Source organism: Cherax quadricarinatus, chromosome 41, assembly GCF_038502225.1.
Source record: "Cherax quadricarinatus isolate ZL_2023a chromosome 41, ASM3850222v1, whole genome shotgun sequence".
NCBI lineage: Eukaryota > Metazoa > Arthropoda > Malacostraca > Decapoda > Parastacidae > Cherax > Cherax quadricarinatus.
The window spans coordinates 6,202,508-6,228,680 of NC_091332.1; the positions used below are offsets into that span (position 1 = coordinate 6,202,508).

Consider the following 26,173-nt stretch of genomic DNA (forward strand, 5'->3'; position numbering starts at 1 on the left):
GCGTCCACTTGTCTCACCCAACACTGGCGTTACGAGTCCATGGCGTCCACTTGTCTCACCCAACACTGGCGTCACGAGTCCATGGCGTCCACTTGTCTCACCCAACACTGGCGTCACGAGTCCATGGCGTCCACTTGTCTCACCCAACACTGGCGTCACGAGTCCATGGCGTCCACTTGTCTCACCCAACACTGGCGTCACGAGTCCATGGCGTCCACTTGTCTCACCCAACACTGGCGTCACGAGTCCATGGCGTCCACTTGTCTCACCCAATATTATGACGCCACAAAGGCTCCTCCATCTAACACCGATTTTCAGAGCCCCCCCCCCCCCAAAAAAAAAAAAGCTACATATCAAATCGACATAAAACGCACCATGGCGAGTGTTAAACTCTCTCCAGCTCCGCTGCTTCACCAAATGTTTTAGTTTTAATAAAAGACCAACTGTCCGAAATGCTGTTCATTCTATGATCTTTTTCGATTTTTTAGAAAATGTCTCCTATACTGAAAATAAAAATTATTATTATTATTATTATTATTATTATTATTATTATTATTATTATTATTATTATTAGTAGTAGTAGTAGTAGTAGTAGTAGTAGTATTTTCTCGCATCTTATTCTCATTCTTCTTTTATCACACAATTACGTATTTATAGGTACTATTTCTATGTACACACGTTTAATTCTCTCTTTAATACCAGGTTTAGTGTTTATTTTAGTTTTAAATCTTTATTTTCTTATGTTTACTTGTTTCTTATTGTTTTGTTTGCTTCTTATTGTTATTATTTTTTCTTATCTTTATGTCCGCTATTGTTTTGTTTCTTTTCTACCATCTTGTCTGTTTTCTACCATCTTGTCTGTTTTCTACCATCTTGTCTGTTTTCTACCATCTTGTCTGTTTTCTACCATCTTGTCTGTTTTCTGTTGGTGACGTTTGTCTTCAAATCGTTTTCTTATTGTGTTAGTCTTTTGTTCGTTACCTTTTGTTTCCATTTCCCTGTGTTTGTAAGAACAAGTTGCCAGGACTAGGAACAAGTTGCCAGGACTAGGAACAAGTTGCCAGGACTAGGAACAAGTTGCCAGGACTAGGAGCAAGTTGCCAGGACGAGGAACATGTTGCCAGGACTAGGAACAAGTTGCCAGGACTAGGAACATGTTGCCAACACTAGGAACAAGTTGCCAGGACTAGGAACATGTTGCCAGGACTAGGAACAAGTTGCCAGGACTAGGAACATGTTGCCAACACTAGGAACAAGTTGCCAGGACTAGGAACATGTTGCCAGGACTAGGAACAAGTTGCCAGGACTAGGAACAAGTTTCCAGGACTAGGAACAAGTTTCCAGGACTAGGAACAAGTTGCCAGGACTAGGAACAAGTTGCCAGGACTAGGAACAAGTTGCCCGGACTAGGAACAAGTTGCCAGGACTAGGAACAAGTTGCCAGGACTAGGAACATGTTGCCAGGACTAGGAACAAGTTGCCAGGACTAGGAACAAGTTGCCAGGACTAGGAACAAGTTGCCAGGACTAGGAACAAGTTGCCAGGACTAGGAACAAGTTGCCAGGACTAGGAACAAGTTGCCAGGACTAGGAACAAGTTGCCAGGACTAGGAACATGTTGCCAGGACTAGGAACAAGTTGCCAGGACTAGGAACATGTTGCCAACACTAGGAACAAGTTGCCAGGACTAGGGACATGTTGCCAGGACTAGGAACAAGTTGCCAGGACTAGGAACATGTTGCCAACACTAGGAACAAGTTGCCAGGACTAGGAACATATTGCCAGGACTAGGAACAAGTTGCCAGGACTAGGAACATGTTGCCAGGATATAGTAACAAGTTGCCAGGACTAGGAACAAGTTGCCAGGACTAGGAACAAGTTTCCAGGACTAGGAACAAGTTGCCAGGACTAGGAATATGTTTCCAGGACTAGGAATAAGCTGCCAGGACTAGGAACATGTTGCCAGCGCACTAGGAGCAAGTTGCCAGGACTAGGAACAAGTTGCCAGGACTAGGAACATGTTGCCAGCACTAGGAACAAGTTGCCAGCACTAGGAACATGTTGCCAGCACTAGGAACATGTTGCCAGGACTATGAACAAGTTGCCAGGACTAGGAACATGTTGCCAGCACTAGGAACAAGTTGCCAGCACTAGGAATATGTTGCCAGGACTAGGAACATGTTGCCAGCACTAGGAACAAGTTGCCAGCACTAGGAACATGTTGCCAGCACTAGGAACAAGTTGCCAGCACTAGGAACATGTTGCCAGCACTAGGAACATGTTGCCAGCACTAGGAACATGTTGCCAGCACTACGAACATGTTGCCAACACTAGGAACAAGTTGCCAGCACTAGGAACATGTTGCCAGCACTAGGAACATGTTGCCAGGACTAGGAAGAAGTTGCCAGCACTAGGAACATGTTGCCAGCACTAGGAACATGTTGCCAGCACTAGGAACATGTTGCCAGCACTAGGAACAAGTTGCCAGCACTAGGAACATGTTGCCATCGCTAAGAAGAAGCAGAGGAAACAGGAGCACCTGGTCAGGTGACTCACCTAGAGCGAAGCCATCTTTGGTCCACTGTGCCTGGCCCTGCTGGTGTGCCACCCGGCACCTGAGGGCCACGTCAACCCCCTCCCTCACTTGCACACTCCTCGGGGTCTCCACGAACCTCTGCAACACCCCAGCACCACCTGGTGGCAGGGGAAGGAAACACACCTGAATTATAAACACATATGCACATGTGGTTGAATGCCACACACACACACCTGGGTTATACACATGAGAAAAGGAGCACACCTGTGACTTCTGTACCTTGAGAAAGGAGCGTAACATCTTTAGAATAAGTATTTGCTGCGTAGACTGGGTCTTTATACCAAACTTGTCGGTGCCAGTTGCCGGGTATATCGTCATCAAATTACGATGATAACGACCTCCAGCTTGTTGACAGGTTACAATGGGGACGACCTCTAGCTTGTTGACAGGTTACAGTGGTGACGACCTCCAGCTTGTTGACAGGTTACAGTGGTGACGACCTCCAGCTTGTTGACAGGTTACAGTGGTGACGACCTCCAGCTTGTCGACAAGTTACAATGGGGACGACCTCTAGCTTGTTGACAGGTTACAGTGGTGATGACCTCCAGCTTGTTGACAGGTTACAGTGGTGACGACCTCCAGCTTGTTGACAGGTTACAGTGGTAATGACCTCCAGCTTGTCGACAGGTTACAGTGGTGACGACCTCCAGCTTGTCGACAAGTTACAGTGGTGACGACCTCCAGCTTGTTGACAAGTACAGTGGTAACGACCTCCAGCTTGTTGACAGGTTACAATGGTGACGACCTCTAGCTTGTTGACAGATTACAGTGGTGACGACCTCCAGCTTGTCGACAGGTTACAGTGGTGACGACCTCCAGCTTGTCGACAAGTTACAGTGGTGACGACTTCCAGCTTGTTGACAAGTTACAGTGGTAACGACCTTCAGCTTGTTGACAGGTTACAGTGGTAACGACCTTCGGCTTGTTGACAGGTTACAGTGGTAACGACCTCCAGTTTGTTGACAGGTTACAGTGGTGACGACCTCCAGTTTGTCGACAGGTTACATTGGTGACGACCTCCAGCTTGTCGACAAGTTACAGTGGTGACGACTTCCAGCTTATTGACAAATTACAGTGGTAACGACCTTCAGCTTGTTGACAGGTTACAGTGGTAACGACCTCCAGTTTGTTGACAGGTTACAAGGGTAACGACCTTCAGCTTGTTGACAGGTTACAGTGATAACGACCTTCAGCTTGTCGACAGGTTACAGTGGTGACGACCTCCAGTTTGATATCTTTATTGAGGAAACGTTTCGCCACACAGTGGCTTCATCAGTCCATACAAAGGAGAATCTTGAAGAACAGGAGGAGAATGAGGTAATCAGTCCCTCAACCTTGAGTCGATGTGTTCAGTCCATCAATCTTGACAAGGATATCCTTACTTAAACTTCGACTACAAATATATGATTCAATTTATTTTACAAGAAACTACAATTTAAATTCGAAACGTGATCCCATGGCCAGGATGAGCTGCTGGAGACCATGGTGTCAGGATCGTGTTCTCATAAGTTCCGATCCTCTCTCTAAACCGGTTGACGATTCTTGCAGCCGCTGGCTTAAGCCTCTCGGGTGGACCTCCCTAACACGCTTTAATATTACAGACATCTTAAGTTTCAGGCCAAGTAGGAAACCAACAATTTCGGGAGCGGAGTTGCGTTGAGCAGAGTGACAGCGCGATTAATAGTGCCGTTGGGGAAGCGCTAAATCCACACGGGTCATATAGCGCCTGGGAATGAAAGGTAATCTGCTTGATCCAAGAAAGAGGAGTGTGTGTCAAATTTATTTAATGAAGAACCCTTCACGAGCATCAAGATACTTCCTTTTCCATCCCTGATGCATCAGGGATGGAAATCAAGGACCCTGATGGAAATAAATTACCTGGGATTATCCCAGGTAATTTACACTATGTATGATAATTGTACTTATGTGTACCTGTACCTAAATAAGCTTACAGGTGTCTTTAAACTTTCGTTAAGCAGGAGATATTTCCTCTCTTTGTTTACACGATTTGTTTCGTTCGCTAAAACTATTACCTAAGTGAGGAATGAGTGTACCTGCGTGTGTGGCGCAGCAGAGAAGCAGTAGAGAAGCCAAATGTATTCCCTTGGCCCTGTGAGTGGCACTGCCAGCTGATGTTGATGTTAGTCTAAGCGACGTCTTGTGTGACCTTGACACCATGACACTTGTTTGAGTTGTCCACTGGCTGAAAGTACACATTCCACATCTTCCTGACTGTCATCTTCCAGTGTAGCTTTGACTGTGTCCCGAGAGCATAGCAGAGACGGTCAGACATTGTCTACTTTGCAAAAATCTTATATTACTCAGCCTGGATGAAAGGCTCACCATCATGACCGACCACATCCATTACACAAACCTGGAAAAGAGAATTATCAGTGGAATTAAATAACTATTTCCAGCTGAACACGTCCTTTCAAGACTAAGGGACTAATCCCTTCAAATTACTTTTTCACGTCATCCAGCGATTATTCTCTGCATCGGACTGATAGACACTAGTTGGCGAAACGTCTCTACAACGTAAATGTCGCACATGTATCTTACACATGTGCTAATCTTTCCGTTAAAGAAGAAGCTAAGACGTTGTGTAGTTTTAAAAGTAGGTTGCATAAATACATGAGTGGGTGTGGGTGGGTGTGAGTTGGACCTGACTAGCTTGTGCTACTAGGTTAGATGCCGTGCTCCTTCCTTAAGTGAATGTGACTGACCTGACTAGGTTAAGGCATTGGCTTAAGCCGGTGGGAGAATTGGACCTGCCTCGCATGGGCCAGTAGGCCTGCTGCACCGTTCCTTCTTCCTTATGTTCATATGCTCTTATAAACATATCAGAATGTTAGCCAGGTGAAACATCCCATCTTGAAGGTATAGCATCAAGTATCTTGGAGTACATGGTGTCAGCTATGCATACTGAATCACTGGCTACCAGGAAACAACCGAGATTCGATCCAGTGCTTCTTTCTGATGCTAACAACATATGAAACACAAACAGAGATGTTTTCAGCGTAAATACTAAAAGAGTTTACGTTAGTCTTAATCTGTGCTAGGGATTATTGTAGTCTTGGTATTGTATTCCAGGTATCCCTCCTACCTTCCTCACCCCTCGCTTCTACCTAGGTATCCCTCCTACATTCTACATTTCTTTCTACTTGTCTAGGGATTCTTGATGTATTCCTCTTCATCATCTTCCTATCCCACTGTTCATCATTCCCGCCTTCGCTATTAACACCCGTTCTCATATCCACGTTCACACCTCCCACGTTCACCTCTTATCCCCACACATACTCCCACACCACTCCTCCCACGCCAACCCCTCTCACACCTAACACGCCCACACCTCCCACGTCCATAACTCTGTCAAGGTAGGTGGCGTCTATGTGACGGTAGCTAAGCAGGTGACGGTGTTGTGTTACACTGCCTCTCTCTCTCTCTCTCTCTCTCTCTCTCTCTCTCTCTCTCTCTCTCTCTATCTCTCTCTCTCTCTCTCTCTCTCTATCTATCTATCTATCTATCTATCTATCTATCTATCTCTCTTCTCTATCTCTCATTTTTTACACGCTAAGAGCTGGAACCTACATCAGCTCATCTGAAAGTCTTTTATTGTTAAGAGATAAACAGATAGGGGACAAGATGAAGTTGGAGCCATGTGTGGACCAGCGATTTAATTTGGTCTCTGTCTCTCTGTCTCTCTCTTTCTCTAGAGAGATAATATTATAGGGAATGTTATACCTTCGAACTCATCAATACCCTTATTAACGACCGCTTCTTTAACGACCACTTCTCCAGGCGACGACCTTAGTAAGTACTCTAGCGACCACTTCCATCAGCGATCATTTCCACAGCGACTACTTCAGCGACCACTTCTTCAACGGTCACCTGTCTAGCGACTACTTCCACCAGCGTCCACTTATCTGGCTCTCACTCCAAGGGAGAGAGTTCTCTACAATGATATAAGACTACATATGTTCACTCCACCACAACCACTCACAAACTGGCTGCCTCAGACTTACCTGCCTCACCACGCCCGCGCCTGCCCACTCTGACTAAGTTAAGTGTCCCATCAAATTTTAGCATAGTGTATGTGTCATCATATTTTTATGAGCGATGTGTAAACAGAAGGAGAAGAAAATCAATTGCCGTATCTAGAAATCCCTTTGCGCATACGGGTAGGGCCAGACGTTAGGGTCTTCTAACACCTGCTGTTCACCTATCAGTAAATAGGTGCCAGGGTGTTAGTCGACTGGTGTGGGTCGCAACATGTAGGTATAGTGTTGAATACGAGACACCTTTAACTACAAAGCGAATTCTTGTATATACAACGAGAGGTATATCTCTCTCTTATTGTATATACACCGAGAGGTATATATCTCTCTTATTGTATATACACCGAGAGGTATATCTCTCTCTTATTGTATATACACCAAGAGGTATATCTCTCTCTTATTGTATATATATATTAAAGACTATTTTACTTTCTATATTATAGATTAAAGTATATTTTCGGTTGTTGCTGTGCTAGTGAACTGCAACCTTAATGACCCACGTGCGCTAGGGAGATTTAAACTCTCTCTACTGCACGTATTTATATAAAAGCAACTGATGTAAGAATTACCTAATGGTAGGCAATATGTGCAACACCTAGACAGCTTGAATATGAAGACACAGGGCGGTGAAGATGCTTCCTGCTGGGTCACATGTTTTCAGAGATGTGAGTGTTTGACTTTAGGTAAGATTTGTTAGGAAACAGGACAGCTGACATCTTTTGTCATCTGACAGAGGCTTTCCGCTGACTTACCGGTAGACCCCTTGAAAATATTATGCTTATGATTATAGTCATTATTAGTGTTTGACTCCCAGCTGGATGCCTCGTGGTAGGTCGTTGGTCAACCCAACCTTCTTCACTTGGTCATATTTGTGGGTACACAAGTTAAAGAAAATGCATATATGCTTTTTTTTACCCTTTTATTGCTCTATGAGTCATAAACCAACAGAATAACAAGAAGATGGAAGTAAGAACAAGAGGATGGAAGTAAGAACAAGAGATGGAAGTAAGAACAAGAGGATGGAAGTAAGAACAAGAGATGGAAGTAAGAATAAGAGGGAAGCTGCTCTTTTTTGTTTCCAGCCGGGGATTTGGTCCCTGGACCTCGATGGTAAAAGCCGTGACTCTTACCACTAAGCTATGGCAGTTGATATTCTAAGAGAAAGGGAAGACTGAGAGCGAAGCGGGAAGACGGTAGCAAAGTGCTACTACCAAACAACACACTTCTTCTCTGGGTTCATGGGCGAGCCAGCAGGACAGCTCCAGATTTCTGAGAACTGCTCCATGTTTCCCATCGGCACGAGCACTCTGTACTTGCCTGGAGAGTGTACGTTTGTCAGCACCTGGTTGAACAGTCCCTCGGTGGTGTAGGAGCCACACCAGATGTTAGCGTTGGAGAGGAAGAACAGCTGGTATGGGGTGTATTCTGTGAGGCCAGGCAAGCGAGGCTCCTCGCCATACCTCTCAACGTACTTATTGTAGGCCAAGAGCGCCTCTCGGAGGCCCCCGTTGTCCGCAATGTTCTCACCCTGTACACACAGACGTGAATTAGTAATTTCGCAACATGTAGAAAAGTAAGCCAGTCAAATAAACACATATAAGTAAGCCAGCCACATATACAGGTGTAAATAGCCAAGCCAGCCACAAAGTGTAAATAAGTAAGCCAGCTACATACAAGTGTCAATAAAGAAGCCAGCCACATACACGAGTGTATATAAATAAACCAGCTACATATACAAGTATAAAAAAGTAAACCAGCCAGATGCACAAGTGTACATAAGTAAGCCAGCCTTATACACAAGTGTAATACACAAATAACCAGCATAAGAAACAGGAACTTACGACGACGTTCCGGTCCGACTTGGGCCATTTACAAAGTCTAACAGAAAAGAGCCAGTATATTAAGTAAGCCATCCACATACACAGGTGTAAATAAGTGAGCCACAGACATACACAAGGGTAAATAAGTAAGCCAGCCACGTACACACCTGCGTGTTGACACCATTCAAAGTAGCATTAGGGAGGAGAGCGTCAATCTCCGGCACACGTATGCTGCCGTACTGGTCGACGATACACTGAGCGTGCTCTTGGAAAGCTTCCAGGGTGGCGTTGCTCCACCACGGTACGGCGTTGCCGTGCAAGTCGTTCTGTCGTCCCTCGTCATCGAACCCGTGAGTGATCTCGTGGCCTATGACCTGAAGTAAATGTAACCAAGGAGCTAATGACGGCAGGATGGAAGTAGAAGAAACGTTTCACCACATAATGTCTTCATCAGTCCAATACAAAGTAGAAAGGATGGACTGAACACATCGACTCTAGGCTGAGGGACTGATTACCTCAAACTCCTCCTCTCCGTACATCATTCATCAGTCTGCTTTGTATTGAGCTGATGAAGTCACTGTGTGGCGAAACATTTCTTCAATAAAGATTCCCATATGTTGCATAAGTGTCTCAATCTTCAACTTGTCGGTTTTAAACCATTTATCACAGTAGCTGATATGATAGCGCAGGGCTACGCCTTAGTAGCGGCTAACCTAGTAGTCGTACTACTGTCTGGTACACAGCATTTATTTAACCTGTAGGCTGTGTATATTGTTAGTTTTATTTAACGTGTGAGAGTGTTGTATCTTGAGTTATATATGCTATTGTATACAAAGTAACTACAGCGAAAAAATATAGTGAAATTCCAAGCGATTTCGAGAAATCACTCTGGTTATTTTGTATATTGTAATATCACCTGATTACTGTGATATTATTGCATACTATTGTACATATTCTAGACAATATATTTTTAGTTGCTGGTATAAGTAAGAAGATGGGAAATTATAAGCATTTAGATTTTGTCCAGAATCTTTGGACAGGACGAAAGACTGGTTTTTAGTCCGATAAGAGTCTTAAGATAAAATAATAACTGGTATTGAAGTGACAACAGCGCCCTCTATCACGTATGTTCATCTTTGTATCTATATTAACATAAGAACATAAGAACGAAGGAACACTGCAGAAGGCCTACTGGCCCATGCGAGGCAGGTCCAAGTCCCTACCGGCTTAAGCCAATGCACCCAACCTAGTCAGGTCAGGTCACATTGACTTAAGGGAGGAACACGGCAACCGACCTGTTAGCACAAGCTATCAGGTCCAACTCACACCCACCCACATCTACTCATGTATTTATCCAACCTATTTTTAAAGCTACACAACGTTCTGGCCTCTATAACGGTACTTGGGAGTTTGTTCCACTCATCCACAACTCTATTACCAAACCAGTACTTTCCTATATCCCTCCTGAATCTGAATTTTTCCAACTTAAAACCATTGCTGCGAGTCCTGTCTAGGCTAGATATTTTCAGCACACTATTTACATCCCCTTTATTTATTCCTGTCTTCCACTTATAAACCTCAATCATATCCCCCCTCATTCTACGTCTTTCTAGAGAGTGCAGTTTCAGGGCCCTTAGTCTATCCTCATAGGGAAGGTTTCTGATACATGGGATCATCTTTGTCATCCTCCTTTGTACATTTTCCAGAGAATTTATATCCATTCTGTAATACGGTGACCAAAACTGTGCAGCATAATCTAAATGAGGCCTAACCAAGGATGTATAGAGTTGAAGAACAACCTGAGGACTCCTATTATTTATGCTTCTTGATATGAAGCCAAGGATTCTATTAGCTTTATTGCGAACACTTATGCACTGTTGTCTTGGTTTCAGATTACTGCTAACCAGAACTCCTAAATCTTTTTCGCAATCCGTAATATTAAGATCTACATTATTTAGTTTATATGTGGCATGGTTATTGTCCTGTCCAACATTTAGAACTTTGCATTTGTCTATATTAAACTGCATCTGCCACTTCTCCGACCACTGCATCAGTCTATTCAAATCCTCCTGGAGTGCTCGAATGTCCTCGTCAGAATGAATTCGACGGCCTATTTTGGTGTCATCGGCAAACTTGCCGATGTCGCTCTTTATGCCCTCATCTATGTCGTTTATGTAGATTGTGAACAGCAGGGGGCCCAACACTGACCCCTGTGGAACACCGCTCGTGACGCTTCCCCACTCTGATTTCTCCCCATTTATGCAAACTCTCTGCTGCCTATTTGTCAACCATGCCTCTATCCAGGAAAAAATTTCTCCTCCTATTCCATGTGCTTTAATTTTCCTCAATAGTCTCTGATGTGGGACCCTGTCAAAAGCCTTACTGAAGTCCATATACACAATATCATATTCATTACCATGATCTACCTCCTCAAATACCTTAGTGAAAAAAGTTAATAAATTCGTAAGGCAGGAACGCCCCTTTGTAAAACCATGCTGAGATTCGTTGATTAATTTATGCTTTTCAAGGTGGCTACGAACTGCCTCGGCAATTATTGATTCCATAAATTTTCCCACTATGGAGGTTAGGCTTATTGGTCTATAGTTCGAAGCTAAGGACCTGTCACCTGTTTTGAAAATAGGTATCACATTTGCCATTTTCCACTTATCTGGCACCATGCCAGTTTGTAGTGATATGTTGAAAAGATTAGCCAAAGGTGTGCTAAGCTCCTCTTTACATTCCTTTAGAACCCTTGCATACAGTTCATCAGGGCCTGGGGATTTGTTAGGTTTTAATTTATCTATTTGCCTAAGGACCATGTCACTTGTGACCCTAATAGTGCACAGTTTATTATCGTCCTGTTCTACATAATTTATCATTACTGGAATATCGCTGGTATCCTCCTGTGTAAAAACTGAGAGGAAGTATGTGTTAAAAATTCTACACATTTCCTTATCACTGTCAGTGAGCTGACCCGAGGAACTTTTGAGTGGGCCTATCTTGTCCCTGATCTTACTTCTGTATACCTGAAAGAATCCTTTTGGGTTAGTCTTCGATTCTCTTGCAACTTTAACCTCATAATCTCTATTTGCTTTTCTAATTCCCTTTTTTATTTCTCTCTTTAACTGAATATATCGATTTCTTAATTGCCCCTCTCCTCTTTTGATTTGCCTATATATGCCTCTCTTTTGACCAATCAGATATTTTAATCTATTGTTCATCCATTTAGGATCATTTTTGTTTGATCTGATTTCCCTATTTGGAACATAATTTGACTGAGCAGCTAGAACTATGCCCTGGAAAGCATCATATCGGCAACCATCACCACCTACCTGACCCCTAGTCAGGTCATTCCAGTTCAGCCCACCTAAGTAATTTTTCAGTCCTATGAAATCAGCCAAGCGAAAGTCAGGGACGGAGACTTGATTGCCATTATTAGGGGAATTCCATGATATGTTAAAACTGAGTGATTTGTGATCACTCTCCCCAAGCTCATCATTAACCTCAAGATTATTAATTAGTGTTTCCCTACTGGCAAGAACCAAGTCAAGGAGGTTATTTCCCCTAGTTGGCTCTGTCACAAACTGTTTTAAAAAACAATCCTGGATCGTATCAAGAAAGTCACCCGACTCTAAATTTCCTGTCAAATTGCTCCAGTCAATCTGTCTATAGTTGAAATCTCCCATTAGCACAACATTTTCGTATGTAGATGCCTTACGAATTTCGTCCCATAGAAGTTTACTGCACTCCCTATCAAGATTTGGGGCCCTGTAAATCACACCCAAAATTAGTTTTTCTCGGCCCTCGAGAAGCTGTAACCAAACAGATTCAGTGGCTGACGCTTCTAATTTAATATCTTGTCTAACACAACAATTTAAATTGTCTCTGACATACATCGCTACTCCACCACCTTTCCTGTTGACCCTGTCAGTGTGGAATAATTTATAGCCTTGTATGTGACATTCAGAGGGCATCTCTCTATCTTTCAGATTGAGCCAGGTCTCTGTTATAGCAATAATATCTATGTTTCCTGCACTTGCAATTAATCTTAGCTCATCTATCTTATTTCTAACACTCCTGCTATTAGTATAGTAAACCTTAAGGGAGCTAGTCCCTTGCTGCCCTCTGCTGTCCCCCTTTGTTTGCTGACCTGTTCTATTGTCTTTATTTATAACTTCATGCTGAATGCCTTTTATACATTTACTGTTTCCAACCCTAGTGTTGCAACCTGCTTGTTTCCCACACACACCCATACCTCTATCTTCCATCAGTTTAAAATCATAGGCATTTCACCAATGGCCTTCTCAATCGAGTCTGCAAGTGCTACCACCCCTGCCCCAGAGAGATGAACCCCATCCCTTGCATACATATCATGTTTGCCATAAAAGTTGTTCCAGTTGTCAATGAATGGGATTGCAAGTTCCTTGCAGTATCTGTCTAGCCAGCAATTTACACCAATTGCCCTAGACAACCATTCATTTCCTACTCCCCTTCTAGGCAAGATGCTACATATGATTGGGATCCCTCCCTTAGACTTAATGAAATCTATAGCTGACCTGTACTTATCTAGCAGCTCTTCTCTCCTACCCTTCCCAATATCATTTCCACCAGCACTGAGACAGATAATGGGCTTGTTCCCATTACCTGACATGATATTATCCAGTCTGTTGACAATGTCCCCAACACCAGCTCCAGGGAAGCACACTCTATCTCTCATCTTCTTATTCCTATTACAAAAAGCACGATCAACATATCTTACCTGAGAGTCACCAACCACAAGAATGCGCTTACCTTCATTAGCAGGGGCAGTAGTACCCTTACCTTCACTGGCCACTGAAGTACATTCATCCTGGAGAACAGAGAAGCGATTTCCTACCTTCAGATCTGCACTCTTAACTTTCCTTACTCTGATGCGCCTCCCATTACTGTGAACAACTCGCCACTTGTAGCAGGTGCTGGCCTTCACCTCACTGCTGGTAGCCGTTGCTACCACCCCACCTACAGCCTCCTCACAGTGAGAGACAGACTGCACCTCACTGCTAGAAGCCTCATTCCCCACATCTCCAACCACCTCACACTCTCTCCCAGGCCCATTGAGGTGGACCTTCAGCCTCCTAATCTCCTCCTGGAGAAGCAAGACCTCCTCCTTCAACTCTCCAACCTCAGCTTTTAAAACACTGTAGAAGCAAGCCATGCTTTGTAACCGTCCACGCTAATCCCCAAGCAGCTCAGGGTCTGTGACCTCACGTGACGACTGACCACTGAACACTGATTCTATTTATTTAAAACGGTTTCAATTAGCACTCTGTGTTGTTAATAAAGTTATTGTGAATGTGTAAAGGTTCGAACCTCATGAACTCCGATCAACATGGGTTTAGCGCTTAGAATGAATTTTTAATTTATTTACCCGACAGAGAGAATCTTTACCCGGCTGAGACCCCCCGTCCGTACGGGTGGGTCACTATACGCTCCAGTCTCCTATGAGGGGTCAGAGAATTGGCCCCTTGTGGAGGATTGAGCCTCCATGCTTCCTACACACAAAAACTCCTGTTTCTATGCTTCTTTGACGGAGTTCAAATAGGGGTTCACAAATAGACAGGAAAGCTTAATTAAAAAAAAAGTCAGAATACTCTACTTACCTGTCCGATACCTCCGTAGTTGAGAGCTTGAAGGGAATTGGCGCGGTAGAAGGGCGGTTGAAGGATGCCCGCAGGGAAGGTGATCGAATTGAACTCCGGCATGTACATGGCATTGACGATAGTGGGGGGGAAGTACCACTTGTCTCTCTTGGTGGGGTGACCCACCTCCTCCAGCTCGTCAGTGCTCGTCCACAAGCTGCAGGAGGTAATGTGCTCGTTACAGTCATCGTGGAACCTCATCTCAATTGCATGCATCATATACACATTTTGATTATTATTGAATTATTACTCCTTTGATACTTATCTTCCGTGAACCATATCCTGGCAAATATGAATTACGAAGGGGACAGAACACACTGATAGTGTGTTCGTAGGTGGACAGGAGGAGAACGTGGGTCATAACCACAAATGAGATTATGAAAGGACACAAAATTATGCTTATGAAAATGATAAACAAGAAAAATTCAGCATCATAATATGCAGAATTTTTTTTCACAAATATAAACTAAAAAAAAGTTCGGTGCCGAGTAAACAACAGAAAACAGTTCTTCACAAATAGCGTCGAAAATACTGAAGTGGAACCAAAAGTTGGTCGTCACTTTAAACTTCAAAAAACATGACAAAATAAAATGACAGGATAGTCTCACTCATATGTCTAAATAATTATCCTAGAGGGTAAGATATATAGTGTCCTACCTGAGCTTCTGTACGTTGAGGAAGTGCGTGTCATTGGCTGTGTCCTGGAGGCCGCTGTAATACAACTCCATAGCAGAATTGTTCCCATACCAGTCAGGATATGCAATAAGCTTGGTGATAGCATCTGCCTTCTCCACAGCCTTGGGTTTAGTTTCGTCATCCATCCATTCGTTGATATCCAGCAAATCTTTAAAGGCTGAACGGATGTCTTCCACCATCTCGTTAGCCTCGTCTTTGGCCTGTTGAGAAAAGTAGGTCTCCACGTACTTTATACCTACAGCCATACCCATGAAGTTGTTGACTTTATCAGCGCAGATTTTCCAGCGTGGCTCCTGAGCCTTTACGCCGCTGGCTACCATCTGATACTGGAAGGAGGCCTCGCGCATGGCCAGGTTGGTCTCGTCGCCCAAGGCCTTCACAAGTCGCCACATGATGTAGTTTGAAAGTGTACGAGTGCTTGTTGCTGCAACAAGAGTTGTGAGCTTTACAAGATACTCAGGCTCTTGCACAATCACCCTCGTGGAGGTATCAATGGAGACTTCCGTCGAGGCAAACATGGTAGTCAGCATCTGTATCCAGTCGATATCGGAATCAGCTGTCAATTCGCTCAGCTCTGATACTGTCATTGGGTTGTACATGCGATTCATGTCCCGTCTATCTTCATCCGGTGTAGTGATGTTGGCAAGAGCCATTTCAAAGTCAACAACATCGGATACTTCTGCATTACTGACAGTAATATTTTCCTGTAATGATGTGGATATTATCGAGGCAGTGGAGGACATGTACGTCTTATAGGCATTAATTATCTCCTCATAGTTGGCTGGAGATGTCAGAATCGATCTCGGCATACCCAGGGATGTCTGGTCTATGTATATCGCTGTTATATCAGTGTCTTTTTCGTCAGCATATGCCCACACATTTATTAAATAACCTGCAGCCAGTTGTCTTCTTGCCTCGGCAACTGAGGTCTGCCAGTCAAATGCAGCTTCGCTCCACTCATTCAAGGTCATAGGCCAGCCGCCGAACTGTGAGAGTAAGTTGGTTAAGGGAGTCACACCGATTGTTTCCAGAAGTTCTTCATTAATACAGGCAGCATAAAAGTTTTTAGCGTCATTAATGGGTTTTAGATCCTGTGGATTCTGAGGCTCTGAGAGGATGCTGCTCAAGGCATTACTTAACTCTCGATCAAGAAGATCAAACTGAACCCAGCTTGACGACTCCTCTGGCACTGGGTTTTCAATTATCCAGTTGCCACAAGCAAACTGAAAGAAGTCCTGGCAAGGGTCGATAGTGGCATCCATGGCCTCGATGATGGAGGCGGCAGCCAGGGTACACTCGATCGTGCTGCAGATCTCAAACTCGGCGCCATCGTCAGTTCGAGCATGATACACAGGAAGACGTGGCGCCTGCTTTTGCGATGCCATAAGCTTCACGTTTGATAAGGTTTCCTCGGGATTTACTTGAACATGTTCTTCCGTCCTCTGCGGTGATGCTTGGAGACGGATCGTAGGTGCAGCCTCCCTGAGAAAGAAAACACGGATGGTCTCGGTATATCAACAAGGAGCTGCAACTAGTACACAAGAGCCTGAGCTAACTTGGCTATATCTTTTGGCTGTGTAATGTCTGCACGCATCTGACAAAACAACTATTAACTGGATGATGATGAATATGTTTCTTTCTTTGTTTTCTGGGTCACACTGCTTTGAGGAGAGACGGCCGATGTGTTAAGAAAAATGAAAACTGAGTTTCTCTAATACTGGTTACTTTCAAAAGTATGTGGTGCTTACTGTAGTTGTCCACATATATCTGCTGTGCTTTACTAGTCTGGCTGAGAGCTCGTCTGTCTGTGTGTACCATCTGAGAGCTTACCTATTGGCAGGCGAGGTTTCTGGTCTCCCGACGGCGACCACACCGACCAGAGCCATGCAGGCGAGTAATGCCACCCCTGATATCCCTATCAGCACCTTCTCCAGGCGAGTCCTTCGCCTCCATATGCCTCCAGCACGTCCCTCCTGCGCCGCCTCCACCAACTGCTCCTGACTCTTTCCCGTCTCCATAACTGTGCTGCGGAAACACACATTTATGTAAATACACTTACTACACTTACGCTACTAGAAACACCCTGCAAATATATGAAGTAGAGAATGAGAGTAAAAGGTAAGGGAGAAGGACAGAGGGAGAGGAAAGGAATGAAAAACCCGGAGGAAGGAAGAAACAACAGACATTTGAGAGTACAAAGAAATTTAGAATAAAAATAATTAATAAATCAACAGGAATATTATTATTAAATAATAATAATAATAATAATAATAATAATAATAATAATAATAATAATAATAATAATAATAATAATAATAAATCATGACAAAGTACTTTAGATTTGCTGTGGTTGGGCTTATCACTGGAATTGTCACTGACCTTAACAATGTCACTGTCAGTGAGCTTCAGAACGTCGCTTTAACTGACCTTAACAGTGACTAGTGATAATAATAAATGGTTCGTAACGGCTCAGGAAGGACCGACACGTCTCCCAGCTGTGTGGGTTAGTTATAAATTGTTGTAGACACCTTATTGTGATCTGTTTTTTGTGTTCATATGGAGATTCTCGGCTCGATAGTTTAGTCATCTTGGTCTTTCATGTCTCCACGAGATGCCGTATTGATGACTTGAAAAAGGTGTACACGTAGGGGAAACATGGCATGAAGTTCTACACATGATTTGATAAAGCTCTACATGACCTGATACAGCTCTACACGACCTGATAAAGCTCTTCATAGAGCATAATGATAAAGCTCTACACAGAACGAAACGTTTTCCTAACGAAAACATCATCTACAATTGTCTTGCGTCACACATATGACTCCTAGTGGTGCTCTAAGTGTTCTCACGAGGCTTATCCGTGCCAAGTGTGTGTGTGTATGCATCCGCTCTTCACATATCCGGTCACGACAAACTTGCATTGTTCACGTGGATGACACGTGAGTAAAGGTCAGCTGACCTTGAGTAACATCCTGACGTCAGGGGAAGATGGGTGGTAAAGCTGGAACTACTTTGACTTAACCTGATCCATAGCTCACTGGAGCTATGGAACCTGTGACTGGTTTCCAGCCTGGTCTGAAGGTTAGACTTTTCTATTGAATCCATCAGCCTGTTGCTACGTAGACTTTCAGGTCTACGGATCATCATAGGTTAGGGAGTGAGACAGGAAGTGAATGACCAAGGAAAGGAGGACCTAGAAAAGAAAGAGAGAGAGAGAGAGAGAGGTAGTCACTGACATAGCAACACCGACACCCACTTAGCAATACACGGAAAGACCTTCATATGTAACCACTTAACATTTATCGCTCACATTATTATCATCTCAGAACACGTCACTCCCAATCAAGAATTTCAGGGTCACAAGCGTTTTGCGTTTCTGTTGTATATCTGATAACAGTCACAACAGACTGTGTTGACTACAGGCTTAAAATAAATAAAAGCTTATCTACTCGGTGTAATATGATTACTGATGATAGCTACCGGCTAGCATGATATACTGGCGTGATCAATTAGACTCAAATCCAACACTCAATTTTCTGTAATGGGAAGATGATGTTTTCTTGATGTGTTGCGGGTCTATTGTAATTAAAATTTCTTGCTGTTTAATGTATTCTTTTTTGTAGGTTAAGATAGGAAAAACAAACCTAATCTAGCTTTACTTAAGGTAATCTAACTTAAAAATCGAGAAAAGAATTTGTTATGATTGTAATTTGTGTTGTTTATAGTGTTGTCAAGCGAGTTTACTAATTATTGTAACCTCAGGTGTTGCATGGTGGCCACAACACAAGGTCAACCAAAAAATACATGAAATATGTATGAATTCAGAACACTAAATAGGAAAGTATTTAGTTATACTTTTTAATTAATATCTTTAAATATAATGCAGTTCGTGGATATACTTTTTGGACATATTTATGGGACAATCACAATGCAGCCTCAACTCAGAATAAAATGGCATACTCCAGTTCAGATAAAAATTAAAGAAAAAATCTGGATACATATGAGCCTTTTTTATCGTATGTTACCAAAAAAATCTTGAAAATATCTAGGGAACATAATAAGTAAAGTGGGTAAAGATAACCAAACTTATCTTCTTGAAGTGGTTAGTGAGATAACCCTGAGACTCACCTCCCCTTAAACACACACACACACACACACACACACACACACACACACACACACACACACACACACACACACACACACACACACACACACACACACACATATATATATATATATATATATATATATATATATATATATATATATATATATATATATATATATATATATATATATATATATATATATGTCGTGCCGAATATGTAAAACTGGTCAATTAGCAAGAACTCATTTAAAATTATGTCCTTTCTGAAATTTTCTCTTATACGTTTAAAGATATATTTTTTCACTAATGTTAATGTATAAATTTTTAATTTTGCACCAAAAGAATCTTAGAAAACTTACCTAACCTTATTATAACAAGAACAATTTATTTTAGCCTAACCCAACTAAATATACTTTAGATTTGTTTACAGTAATTTAATACTAAACAAACACAGTGAAAATATATTTTTTTCGTTAGGTTCAGAATGATTTTGGCGAAATTATTGCATACACAAATTTTCACTTGTCCTAAATGGCAAGATGAGCGTTGCTATTTAAGCTAAGATCGCAAATTCTGCCTATTCGGCACGACATATATATATATATATATATATATATATATATATATATATATATATATATATATATATATATATATATATATATATATATATATATATATATATATATATATATATATATATATATATATATATATATATATATATATATATATATATATATATATATATATATATATATATATATATATATATATATATACATGAAAGGAGTTGGACCTTTTACGATGGGGAAAAGTCTCCCTGGATTTAGAAATCCAAATTTTGCATCTCAGAATGTCTCAAAACTATATTTTCATATTGGAAATAACTTTTAAATTAGAATTAACTTTGTCGCCTTTTCATTATCTCCTCCTCCTTCTCCTCCTCTCTTTCTGCATTCTCACTTTTCCCCATCACCTCTCTGTTTCTTTTCCTTGCGTCCTTATCTCCTCCCTTCCTCTCTTTGCCTCATATTCTTGCCTCATTTCCTCTCCCTCTCTCCTCGCCCTCTTGAGTCACTCACCCGAAGCTGAAACTATTCAACTTGAATAATTTAAGCCATACCGTATTTTCCGGCATATAAGGCGCACGAGCATATAATACGATATTTCCAAGCAGATGTAACATAACATTATTAAATAACTGATAAAGTGTAACACAAAGCCTACTATTGACCATGACCTTGAACATATAAGGCGCAGGCTGATTTTCCAAAACTTTTTGTTAGGGAAAAACGCGCCTTATATGCCGGAAAATACGGTAACTGGCTCTCATAATTGCTATTAATAAGTTTAGAGATCCGACCTAAGTATATCCATGTTAAATAAGAATGGTTCTTGAAAATTAGACACATGTGCAATATCTTTAATGTAGACGTTTCGCTATCCAGTGGAGTTATCAATATAAATTCTACGACATAATTTGAAGACAGTAGAACTGTATACAAAAGATGAGGTAATCAGTCCCTCAGCCTTAGAGTTGGTGTGAAGAGCACCGTACGGTGCTAGACATGAGGAGGTCAACGACATCATAAAGAGAAGTCTCGCCACAGCCCGTTGTCCAGCCCAACGGGAACCCCAAGTGCAGAGGTCTGACGGAAGTCAAAAGCGTCCTGATGGGGCCACTATGCTACCCTGGAAGGATGGTAAGCAGGTTGCCTGGGACTACACCTGTGCCGCCACATTGGTAGACATCTACTTGCCATACACCCTAGCTGAAGGGGGTGGAGCTGCCAGCCACAGGGAGATCCAGAAGACCCGCAAATATGAAAGCCTTCCCCTTGTTATAACTTCATCCCAGTAGAGTCGAAGACCCTTGGAGCATGGGGCAAGTGTGCTCTAAAGTTCATTAAAGAGCTGGGTGAAAAACTCATCATAGAAACCAGGGACCAAAGGGCGGCCAGCTTTCTCTTTCAGAGACTCAGTGTTGCGATCCAGAAGAGAAATGCCTGCAGCATTCTGGGTACACGGCCCACCGCCGGGAAGCTGGACGAAGTATTCGAGATGTAGCTCTGAGATGTTATCTATGTTGTTCTACTTCCTATTGTATTTTTGTCAATGTATTTTGTCTTTAAATAAAATCTGTATAAAATATAGGGGGTAGTAGTAGTAGTATATATATATATATATATATATATATATATATATATATATATATATATATATATATATATATATATATATATATATATATATATATATATATATAATTTCGTAAATATTTGTATAACAAAATTACTTTAGTTGGACTCATCTAAAGTTTCAGTGGATGGGAATGGGGATCAACGTTGGGCTGTTAAAATAATCTCCTTCCCCTGACGTCAATGAAAAGACTCTTGCACATGAGTATTAGAGCTTATCTTCCCTTCTATGGATCAGATCTAATTACCTTCTGTTCCCCAGGTGTTGTGTTGATCCTTATGGATTTAGTGCTTTCCCGTAAATCAGGTATGCTAATGAATATCCTGATACCCTCCCCTCGGTTGTCATTTTATGACGTTGTGAACGCAGGTGCCATAGTTGTTAAAAAGGCAACACCTGAGTGCTTTCGCGAGGTTAGACGCACATCTTCGGAGGAATGTTTGTGCGAACACACGAGACCGATCAGATATTTACTTTTTTCTTTCTTTTACTGTGACTTGGTAACCACATCATTAACACGAGGTGGCAACAACGTTGAAGCCAGGTTAGCGCAACACTGACACCAGTTGACCACAGCACTCTCTTAAGGTGGCCACAACACTAAGACCAGATGACCATACTACTCACCTGTGTCAAGACTTTAGGTGACCACAGCACGAAGACCGGATAACCACACTACTCACCTCTGTCAGGACGTGTAGTGTGACCAGGTGACCACAACACTGGAACTAAGTAATCACTCCTCTTCTTCAGATAACATTATCTTAAAAGACTTTTCTAGTGTGTTATCTCGCTTTATCTATACATAACAACCATTAAATTTTTCTTACACAATAACCCTGAACAGTGTTATTGGAAGAATTCTTGAGAAAATCTACACTAACCCTTGGACATTATCACAGTCCAAATAACACGGTGTTTTTAATATCGATATATTTTGTAACAAGTTCTACGAAAAAATTCTGTAGCAGGTTTTGTGACAGGTGTTGTGTGACGTGTTGCAGTAGGTGTTGTGACAGATGTAGCAGATGTCATGATTACCTGTGAAACTTGAGCTGGTGTGTGTTTCACAGCACACTCATGAACATATGCATAGACAACACAATAAGTGTCCAGGGCCCAAGACTGTTCAACTGCCTCCCAGCATACATAAGGGGGATTACCAATAGACTCCTGGCTCTCTTGAGGAAGGCGCTGGACAGGCACCTAAAGTCAGTACCTGACCAGCCGGGCTGTGGTTCGTACGTCAGTTTGCGTGCGGCCAGGCAGTAACAGCCTGGTTGATCAGACCCTGATCCACCACGAGGCCCGGTCTCAGACCGAGTCTCGGAGGCGTTGACCCCAGAACCCTTTCCAGGTATACTTCAGGTATATACGGATGAACTCAGGAATGTAACCAGGTCACGAATTTCTTTCATAACAACTCATGTATTTTATTTAACAGATCGGTCGTCTCCTACCGAGGTAGTCACTCAAAAAAGAAGAAATTTTCACCATCACTCGCTCCATTAGTCTTGGAAGAGGTGCACCGATACTACAGTACGGATGCCCCTCCGAACTGCAAATATCCCCACTCCTCCCTCAGAATACAGACACTGTACTTTCCACCTCCAGGACTCAAGTTCTCCAAACCGGTTTCCCCTGAATCCTTTCATAGCTGTTACCTTTCCCACTCTCCAATCCATACTTGTGGGTCGCATCCTGGGGAAGGACTTAAAAACTACTCCAATGGAAGACTTTGCTTCGGTTATCCTTGGTTATTAACCTTACGTGGCTGTCTATTCCTGGAGTATAACTGGAGAGGGTTTCAGGGGGTCAACGCCCCCGCGGCCTGGTCTGTGACAAGGCCTCGCGGTGGATCATGGCCGGATGAACCAGGCTATTACTGCTGGCCGCACGCAAACTGACGTACGAACCACAGCCCGGCTGCTCAGATAAAATCTAAAATTCTTCATTATTTCTTAACAAATCAAGGAATAGCAAGTACCCCAGTAGAAATATATAACTATGTATGACTTTTTTTTGGGTCATCCTAGGTAATTTACACATGTGTTACTATGTATGATAATTTGTGTAACTGTATTTATGTGTACGTGTCCCGTGGCCTGGTAGGCAACGCTCTCGCCTCACAGAATGTCTATGGTTCGATCCCCGGGTAGTTTAGTTTAATATGTTTATTATGCACCCCATACCCATCCAGTGGGCGGTAGTCAAAAGATTACAGAGGTACATAATGGGTCCAGGGACTGGGCCTCAAAGTTTTGATAGCTGAGCAAGTTACAGAGGTAATGAATTCACAATTTACAAAGGTAATGAACTCACAATTTACAAAGGTAATGAACTCCAGGTAGGTCTAGTCACAATCATGACAAGTTACAAAGGTATTTACAGATTACAGAGGTACACAATGGGTCCAGGGACCGGGCTCCAAAGTTTTGATGGCTGAACTAGGTACAAGGTAATGAACTCACAAGTTACAAAGGTAATGAACTCACAAGTTACAAAGGTAATGAATACTGTAAGAATGGTTACTTACGTGTATACATGGCTGCAATCATGAACAAATTTTAGAGTAATGAGCAATTCACACTTCCACACCCGGTCACAACTGTAGTGAGTTATTGGTGCAAATGTTGATTGCTGAGTCTCTCTCTCTCTCTCACACACACACACACACACACACACATACAAATTCATACACACACACACACACACACACACACACACACACACACACACACACACACACACACACACACACACACACACACACACACACACACACACACACCCACAGAGTAGTCAGGAAGTGGAATAGTTTGGGAAGCGATGTAGTGGAGGCAGGATCCATACATAGCTTTAAGCAGAGGTATGATAAAGCTCACGGCTCAGGGAGAGTGACCTAGTAGCGATCAGTGAAGAGGCGGGGCCAGGAGCTCGGACTCGACCCCCGCAACCTCAACTAGGTGAGTACAACTAGGTGAGTACACACACACACACACACACATACACAAACTCATACACACACACGCACACACACTCATACACACACACACACACTCATACACACACACACTCATACTCACACACACACACACACACACACACACACACACACACACACACACACACACACACACACACACACACACACACACTCACACACTCATACACATACACACAAAACACACACACACACACACACACACACACACACACACACACACACACACACACACACACACACACACACACACACACACACACATACACACACACACACATGCACATATGTGGTAATGCTTTATTTACAGCTAGCAAAGTCAGGGTATTTCTCCAGAATGGTCTGTAATATACCACTGTGGATAAAATACTTAGCCATTTCTTGAACACTTCTGAGTGAGTTGTTTCTAAATTCATTAATTTTATCGCACTCCAGTACATAATGACGCAGGGTGTGACAATAATCCATCTGGCAAAGTTTACATTTCGTTTGGTCTACATCTGGTGGTGGTGATTTAACCTGCCAAAGATACTTGTAACCCAGCCGGAGCCGGGCGGTAGTGACATCCAAGAGTCTGCTTATTTTGTTGGATGCACCATAGACATGTGGCTCCTCCTGCATGATAGAATGATGATAGATGGACTCACTGGTGTCAATCTCCCTGAGCTTTAAGTCCATAAAATTCAGCTGAAGTTCTTCTCGTATTATTGTTCTCAAACTACTACCTGACAAGCCAAGATTGTAATCTACTCCCTCTTTGAAAGCATACAGCTTAGCCAATTTATCAGTTCTATCATGCATCTGAAGACCAATGTGAGATGGAATCCACAGCATGTGCACTCTGACTCCACTGTCCACAATCCTACCATACCTGTGTCTGGCTTCTGACACAAGCATGCCACAATTTATGCTTAATGAGTTGAGAGCATTTATGGATGACAGAGAATCAGTTACAATTAAACTGTCAATCTTTGATACATAGATGCATTTCAGTGCAAGGAGTATGGTAGAGTGGAAATATTGGGAGTGTTTCCTTACACCTGCTGTCCCTGTTCACCTAGCAAGCAAGTAGGTACCTGGGTTAGTTAGTTACCATTTTTGGGTGTTAGTCGACTGGTGTGGGTCACATCCTGGGTGACAAGATTTAAGAACCCCAATAGAAATAAGACAGACAGTCCCTCGGTGAAGCACTGTATTTATGGATTAACCTGGGTGGCTAACCCTCCGGGGTTAAAAGTCCGAAGAAAATCTTATCTTTCCCAGTGAAAGTAGATCATACCGGAGGGACGGGTCAGTAGCAATTAATTAGGAAAGTTGTGGAGATGTCCTCTGAACCAAGATTCCATCTTTTGTATATAGTTCTGTTGTTTTCCAATTATGTCCTTGAATTTATATTGATAAAGGCACTGGAGGACGAAACGTCTACAATAAAGATACCCAGATGTTGCACATGTGTCTAATTCTTCACCTGTCTGAAATGCTTGTGCATGCTAGTGGCTTTCTTTGTGTCTAACAATATTTTGTTACATGTAAGCTACACATTGTACTGTACAAAGGAATAAAGGAGTTGATTAGATAACTGAACTTAAGAACTCTCTAAATATTAAATAGTTTACCCACGAAAAAGCAAGAGCTTGTCAAAGAAAACGAATAGAATAAAGTTGATGATAAACGATAGTAATAATTGACAAACCTTTCGTTATCTACAAAATCCATAGTCTTATTGAAAAATATTTTGGTTGCATTACCCGGAGGGTTAGTAACCCAGGATAACCCAATAGAGTCATGTTTTATTGACCTAAGAAAAGCTTTTGACACAGTAGACCACGGCATGCTACTCCACAAACTTGACCATTATGGTATAAGAGGCCATGCCCTTGCATATTTCAAATCTTACCTTACTAATAGGTATCAGTATGTCACCATTAAAGACACAGCATCACCAACACAGCCACTTGATACTGGAGTTCCGCAGGGAAGTGTCCTTGGTCCCCTGCTCTTCCTCATATACA

The 26,173-nt window shown here is 42.4% G+C and overlaps 2 protein-coding genes and 1 long non-coding RNA gene across 10 annotated transcripts in view; 1 reads left to right on the top strand and 2 right to left on the bottom strand.

Moving 5' to 3' along the window:
* LOC128695878 (nephrin) overlaps positions 1–6,605 on the bottom strand; it is a 40,059-nt gene extending 33,454 nt beyond the window's left edge. For 2 of the 4 annotated variants that reach the window (XM_070092926.1, XM_053786799.2), the window contains exons 1-3: positions 6,355–6,605; positions 4,650–4,969; positions 2,556–2,693 (exon numbers count right to left, since the gene is read on the bottom strand). In XM_070092926.1, coding sequence (XP_069949027.1) covers positions 2,556–2,693; positions 4,650–4,812 — 301 coding nt within the window. In that variant the 5' untranslated portion in view covers positions 4,813–4,969; positions 6,355–6,605. Of the gene's footprint in view, positions 1–2,555; positions 2,694–4,649; positions 4,970–5,318; positions 5,893–6,336 lie in introns of those variants that run through there. The other 2 variants (XM_053786798.2, XM_070092925.1) reach the window with 2 other exon arrangements.
* The window catches only part of LOC138853822 (uncharacterized), a 24,982-nt gene continuing 1,986 nt past the window's right edge, over positions 3,178–26,173 (top strand). Inside the window, exon 1 of the long non-coding RNA XR_011393036.1 lies at positions 3,178–4,334. This is a non-coding gene — a long non-coding RNA (uncharacterized lncRNA). The remainder of the gene's footprint in view (positions 4,335–26,173) is intronic.
* Positions 7,553–21,977, bottom strand: LOC128695879 (neprilysin-1). 5 transcript variants are annotated; one of them, XM_053786804.2, is made up of 6 exons: positions 21,841–21,977; positions 16,675–16,869; positions 14,806–16,326; positions 14,110–14,305; positions 8,638–8,844; positions 7,553–8,178 (listed from the first exon to the last, which is right to left on the bottom strand). In XM_053786804.2, the coding sequence occupies exons 2-6, from the start codon at positions 16,860–16,862 to the stop codon at positions 7,858–7,860; spliced, it is 2,433 nt and encodes an 810-aa protein (XP_053642779.1). In that variant the 5' UTR covers positions 16,863–16,869; positions 21,841–21,977; the 3' UTR covers positions 7,553–7,857. The 5 variants fall into 5 exon arrangements, with proteins under 5 accessions (XP_053642779.1, XP_053642781.1, XP_053642777.1 ...); XM_053786806.2 differs by having other exon boundaries at positions 16,675–16,864; positions 21,841–21,884; XM_053786802.2 differs by having other exon boundaries at positions 21,785–21,868.

What these genes read in the sequence shown, in the direction of transcription:
- LOC128695879 (XM_053786804.2), bottom strand. Translation starts at nt 16,862, where the DNA reads ATGGAGACGGGAAAGAGTCAGGAGCAGTTGGTGGAGGCGGCGCAGGAG. An exon ending in GAAACCTCGCCTGCCAATAG is followed by an intron (nt 16,327 to 16,674) that starts GTAAGCTCTCAG and finishes TTTCTTTCTCAG; the next exon opens with GGAGGCTGCACCTACGATCC. An exon ending in ACTACGGAGGTATCGGACAG is followed by an intron (nt 8,845 to 14,109) that starts GTAAGTAGAGTA and finishes CATTTACTTCAG; the next exon opens with GTCATAGGCCACGAGATCAC.